The sequence below is a fragment of the Eleginops maclovinus genome, chromosome 1 (genome assembly GCF_036324505.1).
Source record: "Eleginops maclovinus isolate JMC-PN-2008 ecotype Puerto Natales chromosome 1, JC_Emac_rtc_rv5, whole genome shotgun sequence".
In the NCBI taxonomy this organism is placed as follows: domain Eukaryota; kingdom Metazoa; phylum Chordata; class Actinopteri; order Perciformes; family Eleginopidae; genus Eleginops; species Eleginops maclovinus.
In genome coordinates, this window is record NC_086349.1 from 1,429,237 (window position 1) to 1,436,753 (window position 7,517).

Genomic DNA, 7,517 nt, shown 5'->3' on the forward strand with positions numbered 1-7,517 from the left:
ATGTACAATATTTGCATAGGCCTACAGCACTTCTAAATAATTATATTTATTTTAATTGCATGTTTGAGATGCATTTAATAACAAATATCAAACAACAAATGTGATCGTCCCTATTTAATATTGCGTAAGTAACCACATGTGCGCGCCTGTGGGAATGCAGGCTACAGTTGATGAGGAGATACAGTGTGATAAAGCGTTAAGCAATTGTTCATCAGAACTGGAATGTAAAGAAAGTGTTCGGTTCTTCTTTGAATATAGGAATACACTTCTAAATCATGTAAATTGTGAGATTTTACATATTTAACAACAAAAGCAGTCAGATGACAGTTGAGTTGCAAACGTTCGCCACGTTATAGCCTATTTGATCAAATTCACAACCAGGCCTATTATCCATATCTCTCAGTAACCTACCAGCTTGTCTTGAGAACATATCTGTCAATTTGGCACATTTGGCTGCCACCTCCTGTCTTTTTTTAAGCTTAGCCCTCTCCGTTCCACCTGGCCTCTTTCTACCCTCCATCACTGACGCGCTCTGTTTCGCGCCGTTGTTATTTAAAAGACGAGCCGTGGGCCAAACCATCTGAAACATTTGGGAGGAGAGAATTCCCTTACATGGTAGAACCTATTTAATCTGCTGTGATGCAGCAGGCGGCTGCGCTGCAATGGTGAATTTATGCAGACTACAGTTGAATTGATATTAATGCAAGAATAAGATAAGTGACAAAAATTAGTTACAACTATTTTCCCCATGGGCCAATCAGGCCAGGTCGATGGTTTGGGCCGGGAAAGGTCCCGGATAATACCATTGCCACCCCGGCATTGGTCCTCAGCGTCTATGTTGCTCTGCATTACTCCTACCGTCTGACGTCTCACTCTACTAGTGAATGGCGTCAGCTATTGATACCTAATGCACACAGCGCCTCCTGCTGACCAGGTACTCCAACCATGTAAAATGTAACCAGACCAGCTAGAGAATTAATGAAATCACACAGAAAATATCAATCGAGTCATTTTAACCTGTTGTAAAGTCCTTAGCTGTTTTGAGACTTTTAGTCAATGTATTTTCATTGAGGTTTTAATCATAGACATAAACACGCCCTTGAGACAACACATAAGAAATTGAGACAAAAATAACAGCAAATTATCAAATATAAATACACACAATCACACAACAGCACAAACACACAACAAAAAAATATATATATAAAAAAGGAATAAATAAAAAAATCAAATCAAAAACATCCACAGTGATTACCCAATTACTTCCCATCTCAGTCAGAGCCAAGTGGCACCGTCAGCTGTTCTACATAAGAAATAAATGGACGCCATGCTACATCAAATTTCCCCATTGATCCATTCAGTGTGTATCTCTGTTTTTCAATCTTAAGGAAAAACATAACATCACAGATCCATCTCCCAAATGAAGGCGGGCGGTCACTTTTCCAGTGGAAAAGAATGAGCCGCCTCGCTAGGAGGGAGGAGTAGGCCATACCATTTAATTGTGGCTTTCGTAGAGGAAGATCCTCCATTGGTACACCAACAATTCCAATAAAAGGACAAGGATGAATAGTGAAACCTGAAATTGCTGAATATACCTCGAATATTGAGAACCAAAATGCTGTTAAACCAGAGCATGACCAGAATGTATGATAAAGAGTGGCAGGAGCTTGCTTACACCTATCACACATAGGACTTACCCCTGAAAAGATGTTGGATAGTTTAACCTTGGACATATGAAGCCTATGTACAATTTTAAACTGAATAAGGCTATGTCTCGCACAAATGGAGGAAGAGTGAATGCTTTGAATTATGCTATCCCATTGATCCTCAGATATATTTGTATTCTTATCCATTTCCCAGTTTTCTTTTATGATGGAAAGGGAAGAACGTTCTGTGGCAGCCGGGTGTGGTTAGAGCGCCGGCTGCTGGGGTGAGGGGAGTGGCTCGGCCGGAGACCAGACAGCTGATCGGAATCAGGTAATCAGGCGTTTAATATAAGGCATGTTGGTAACCTGGTTCTGATCTGTCTTGCAGTAGGCTGGGTCCTGGGAAGACGACACACCCCGTCCTGGCCTTCCCCGCTCGGAAAGTACCGCGGAGCTGCCTGTTGTGGGCACTATTCTCAACCAATAAACGCATTGTTTTTGCCCCACGCCGAACGCTTCCGTCTCTTACCTGTTACCTGAGCCATCCCGCTCACAGTGGCGCCTGAACAGGGACGTGAACCCCTCAGATGACGGAAGGAGAAAGCCCGCTGGGCCAGGCCCTCCAGCGTCTCGCCCTCATGCAGGAGAGCACAACGGCCCTACAACGGCAGCAGAGCGAGGCTCTCCTCGTAATCGCCTCCAGCCAGCGGGAGGACCGTGCTCTCCTGCGGGAGCTGCTGCAGCGTCCGGCCGCCCGGGAGGCCGAGCCAGTGACCAACCCCGCCCGGCCGCCGCAGATTGCCCTCCAGAAGATGTCAGCCGACGACGACCCAGAGGCTTATCTGGACATATTCGAGGGCACTGCGGCGGCGTGCGGGTGGCCGGAGGAGGAGTGGGCTGTGCGGCTTCTTCCCCTGCTGGCCGGGGCAGCGCAGCTAGCCGCCCACAGCCTGCCAGCGTCTGATCGACATGAGTACAAGCAGTTGCGGAGGGCCATCCTGGACCGGCTCGGCAGCACACCAGAGGGACACCGCCGCCGGTTCAGGGCCCTTCCCTTCGAGGACGCTGGCCGCCCCTTCTCCTACGCGAAGCAGCTCCTCGATGCGGCGAGGCGCTGGCTTCAGCCGGGGATGCGCTCCGCCGAGGACGTCATGGAGCAGGTGGCACTGGAGCAGTTTGTCGCCGGGCTGCCATCGTCAACGGCGAATTGGGTCCAGTGTCACCGCCCTGCCAGCCTGGAGGCAGCCGTCGTCCTCGCGGAGGACCACCTTTCGCTTCCCCAGCGGAGCATGAAGGAGGAGCCCCGACAACCTGTCGTCCCCGCGGACCGACCCGTTCCAGCCCCAAGGAGGAGGTTCCCGACAGCAGCCGCTGCACCGCGTTCCCCTCAACCCACGACCCGGCCCCTTCCCACCCAAGCCCTACCTCATCTCTCTCTCTCTCTCTCTCCCCAGGATCCAGCCTCCGCCTCTGGTCGTCCGGCACCACGGGGGGCTCCTCAGGCGCCAGGGCAGGAGTGCTGGCGGTGCGGGCAGCCCGGCCACTTCCGGCGGGAGTGTCCCATGATGGAGGTCGGACAGTTGGTCCGGGTTGCGGGACCGCCAGTTGCCTCCCCCGGTTTAGAAGGGACGTACCGTATACCGGTATGTATACAGGGGGGTACCCACCAGGCTCTGATGGACACGGGCTGTAATCAGACGATGATCCATCAGCGCTTGGTTCGGCCGGGGGCATTGGTGGAAGCATCGTGGGTGAAGGTGAGGTGTGTGCATGGGGATATTCACCAGTACCCGGAGGTGACTCTGGGAATATCTTTTAGGGGAAAAAAGCATAGAGTCAGGGCTGGAGTTAGTACTCGCCTCACGCACCCTCTGATCTTGGGAACAAATTGGCCGGGGTTTGCTAAGCTAGCGAGGGCTATGGGGGTGCGTTCACGGGAGTCAGGGAAATGTGAGTGGTGTGCTGTGTTTAGTGGCGAAGCGGCTGACGGCGACGAAGGGGGAACAGACACGGAGGGGGCCGGGGAGGTCCCTCTACCACCGGAGGGTGCCGGGGAGGCCCCTCTGCCCCCGCCGGTGTTCCCGGTTGAGGATTTCCCCCTCGAACAGTCTAGGGACGGGACCCTTCAGCACGCTTTCGATCAGGTGGTGAGTATTGATGGCTCCCAGCTCCACCCAAACACAGCACTCGCACACCCCCACTTTGTTGTTATTAGGGACAGGCTGTATCGTGTGAGCCGTGACACACAGACAGGAGAGATCAATACCCAGTTGTTGGTACCACAAAGCCGTCGGGAAATGATTTTCCAGGCGGCTCATCACAACCCCATGTCAGGTCACCTAGGGTACGATAAGACACTACACCGGATCATGGCCCGATTTTATTGGCCGGGCATTCGCGCGGATGTGAAGCGGTGGTGTGCATCCTGCAGCGAATGTCAGCTGGTTAATCCGCCGGCCACCCCAAAAGCGCCTCTGCGCCCACTCCCATTAATTGAGGTGCCTTTTGAGAGAGTTGGTATGGACCTCATCGGGCCATTAGACCGGAGTGCACGGGGATATCGCTTTGTACTCGTCCTAGTGGATTATGCAACACGATATCCCGAGGCAGTGCCGTTGCGCAATATCTCTGCAAAGAGCGTTGCACAGGCACTGTTTCATATAATCTCCCGAGTCGGGATCCCGAAAGAGATCCTGACTGACCAGGGCACGTCATTTATGTCACGCACACTACGCGAGCTGTATGAACTGTTGGGCGTCCGCTCGATCCGGACTAGTGTTTACCATCCACAGACCGATGGCCTGGTGGAGCGGTTTAACAAAACGCTAAAGAACATGGTTCGTAAGTTCGTTCACGAGGATAGCCGTAATTGGGATAAATGGCTAGACCCTCTGTTGTTTGCAGTGCGGGAGGTGCCTCAGTCCTCCACGGATTTTCTCCCTTTGAACTGCTGTTTGGCAGGAAGCCACGGGGTGTTTTGGACCTATTTAAAGAAAACTGGGAGGAGGGTCCGAGCACAAGTAAAAACGAAATTCAGTACGTTATGGACCTGCGAGCAAAACTCCATTCACTGGGGCAGTTATCACGGGAGAATTTGCTGCAGGCTCAGGAACGTCAGCAGCGCCTGTACAACAGAGGGTCGAAACTGAGACAATTTTCACCGGGAGATAAAGTACTTGTGTTACTCCCAACTTCCAGCTCCAAATTACTCGCCAAGTGGCAAGGGCCCTTCGTGGTCACACGACGAGTGGGGGACGTAGATTATGAGCTGGTGCGTTCTGACAGGGGGGGAGCAACACAGATCTACCACGTAAACCTCCTTAAAACATGGAGGGAAGTGGCGTCTGCTTCTCTGGCCACCACGGTGAGAGAGAGAGATGAGTTGGGACCGGAGGTCATTATTAACACCGAATTAGCCCCGGTCTGTTGCGGCGACCATCTCTCACCCGGTCAGGTGGCAGACGTTGCCGCGTTGCAAGGGCGGTTTGCCGACGTGTTCTCCCCGCTGCCAGGGCGTACCTCTCTCATAAACCACCGCATAGAAACGCCCCCGGGCGTGGCCATTCGTTCACCGGCCCTATCGGCTGCCTGAACACAAGAGGAAAATTGTTCAGGCGGAGCTTCAGGCTATGCTAGAGATGGGAGTAATAGAAGAGTCCACCAGTGACTGGTGTTGCCCTGTCGTGCTGGTACATAAGCCGGACGGGTCAATCCGGTTCTGTGTGGACTACCGCAGGGTTAACGAGGTGTCCAAATTCGATGCTTATCCAATGCCCCGGGTCGACGAACTCCTGGACCGGCTAGGCACTGCTCGTTTTTATACGACACTGGATTTAACCAAGGGCTACTGGCAGATTCCCCTTTCTCCAGAGTCGAAGGAAAAAACGGCCTTCTCCACTCCGTACGGTTTGTACCAGTTTGTCACACTTCCTTTCGGGTTGTTCGGGGCTCCAGCCACCTTCCAACGGCTCATGGACCGAGTGCTGCGTCCCCACTCTGCATATGCTGCTGCTTACTTGGATGATGTCATCATCCACAGTGAGACATGGGGGCAGCATATGCAGCAGGTGGGGGCAGTGCTCGAGTCCCTGAGGCAGGCGGGGCTCACGGCCAACCCAAAGAAGTGTGCGGTTGGGCGGAGGGAGGTACGGTATCTGGGGTACCACTTGGGCGGCGGGCAGGTGCGGCCACAGATAGAGAAAACTGCCGCCATTTCTGCCTGTCCGGTGCCCAAGACGAAAAAAGAGGTCAGGAGGTTCGTGGGGCTGGCCGGTTACTACAGGCGGTTCATCCCCGCCTTTTCGGAGCTGACCAGCCCTCTGACCGACCTGACCCGAAAGGGTGCTTCAGATCCGGTCCAGTGGACGGAGCAATGTCAGCTGGCGTTTGAGAGGGTTAAGAAAGCCCTCTGTGGAAAGCCGCTTCTGTTCACCCCTAACTTCTCTCTACCTTTTGTTTTGCAGACCGACGCCTCGAACAGTGGGGTGGGGGCCGTTTTGTCCCAGCAGGTAGAGGGGGTCGACCGCCCCGTACTGTACATTAGCCGTAAGCTGGCTCAGAGGGAGGTGAACTACAGTACGGTGGAAAAGGAGTGCCTCGCCATACGGTGGGCGGTCGGCGCCCTGCGTTACTACCTCCTGGGGCGCCCTTTCACCCTCTATTCGGACCATGCCCCGCTCCAGTGGCTCCACCGCATGAAGGATGCCAACGCCCGGATCACTCGTTGGTATCTGGCGTTACAGCCGTTTAACTTCAAGGTGATCCACAGGCCGGGTAACCGGATGGTCGTGGCCGATTTCCTCTCCCGCTCGGCGGAGGGGGGGGGGGGAGGTCGGCTGTCGGCCGGCGGGATCCCGGCCTGAGTCGGGCGGTGGGGGTATGTGGCAGCCGGGTGTGGTTAGAGCGCCGGCTGCTGGGGTGAGGGGAGTGGCTCGGCCGGAGACCAGACAGCTGATCGGAATCAGGTAATCAGGCGTTTAATATAAGGCATGTTGGTAACCTGGTTCTGATCTGTCTTGCAGTAGGCTGGGTCCTGGGAAGACGACACACCCCGTCCTGGCATCCCCGCTCGGAAAGTACCGCGGAGCTGCCTGTTGTGGGCACTATTCTCAACCAATAAACGCATTGTTTTTGCCCCACGCCGAACGCTTCCGTCTCTTACCTGTTACCTGAGCCATCCCGCTCACACGTTCCATTTCAAATATATTTGTGTATAGCCTTGATATCGTCCCCCTCACCTCAGACGGGGTTTCAAGGATCAAATCAAGCGGTGATTTTGGTGTAATGAGAGGAAATTGAGTAAAGTAATTCCGTACAAAATGCCTGACTTGTAAGTATCTGAACAAATTATGAGCTGGCAAAGAACATTCCAGTCTAACCTGATCAAATGACATGAAGATGCCATCCTTGTATAACATCTTTATACTCGACACTCCACTCCACAGCCACTGAGTAAATGTATTATCCAAAAGAGAGGCAGGGAATAAGTGATTGGCTGTGATGGGAAAATTAACTGACATGGAGACTAACCCATAATGTTTTCGGAACTGAGACCAGATTTTTAAGGAGTGACGCACTACTGGATTCTGGCAGGTCTGGGGAAAATGTAAGGGAATAGAGGAACACAAGAGAGCAGAAAGTGAGATGGGACAACAGGAACTAGATTCTATTTGCAACCAGCCTGGGAGATCCAGGCAGGACATAGCCCATCGCCAACACAACAAGCTCCTAATATTGGCAGCCCAATAGTAGATTTGAAAGTTAGGTAGAGCCATCCCACCATGTATTTTAGGTCTTTGCAGGAACAACTTCCTGATCCTAGGTGTTTTATTATTCCAAATAAAGGATGAGAAGAGACTGTCATTTTTGTTT

The 7,517-nt window shown here is 52.8% G+C and overlaps 1 protein-coding gene across 1 annotated transcript; it reads left to right on the plus strand.

Moving 5' to 3' along the window:
* Positions 1 to 2,162: 2,162 nt before the first annotated feature.
* On the plus strand, positions 2,163 to 6,694 carry LOC134876298 (putative SCAN domain-containing protein SCAND2P). Its single transcript, XM_063901327.1, has 2 exons — positions 2,163 to 3,289; positions 6,668 to 6,694. The coding sequence occupies exons 1-2, from the start codon at positions 2,234 to 2,236 to the stop codon at positions 6,668 to 6,670; spliced, it is 1,059 nt and encodes a 352-aa protein (XP_063757397.1). The 5' UTR covers positions 2,163 to 2,233; the 3' UTR covers positions 6,671 to 6,694.
* Positions 6,695 to 7,517: the final 823 nt, after the last annotated feature.

What these genes read in the sequence shown, in the direction of transcription:
- LOC134876298 (XM_063901327.1), top strand. Translation starts at nt 2,234, where the DNA reads ATGACGGAAGGAGAAAGCCCGCTGGGCCAGGCCCTCCAGCGTCTCGCC.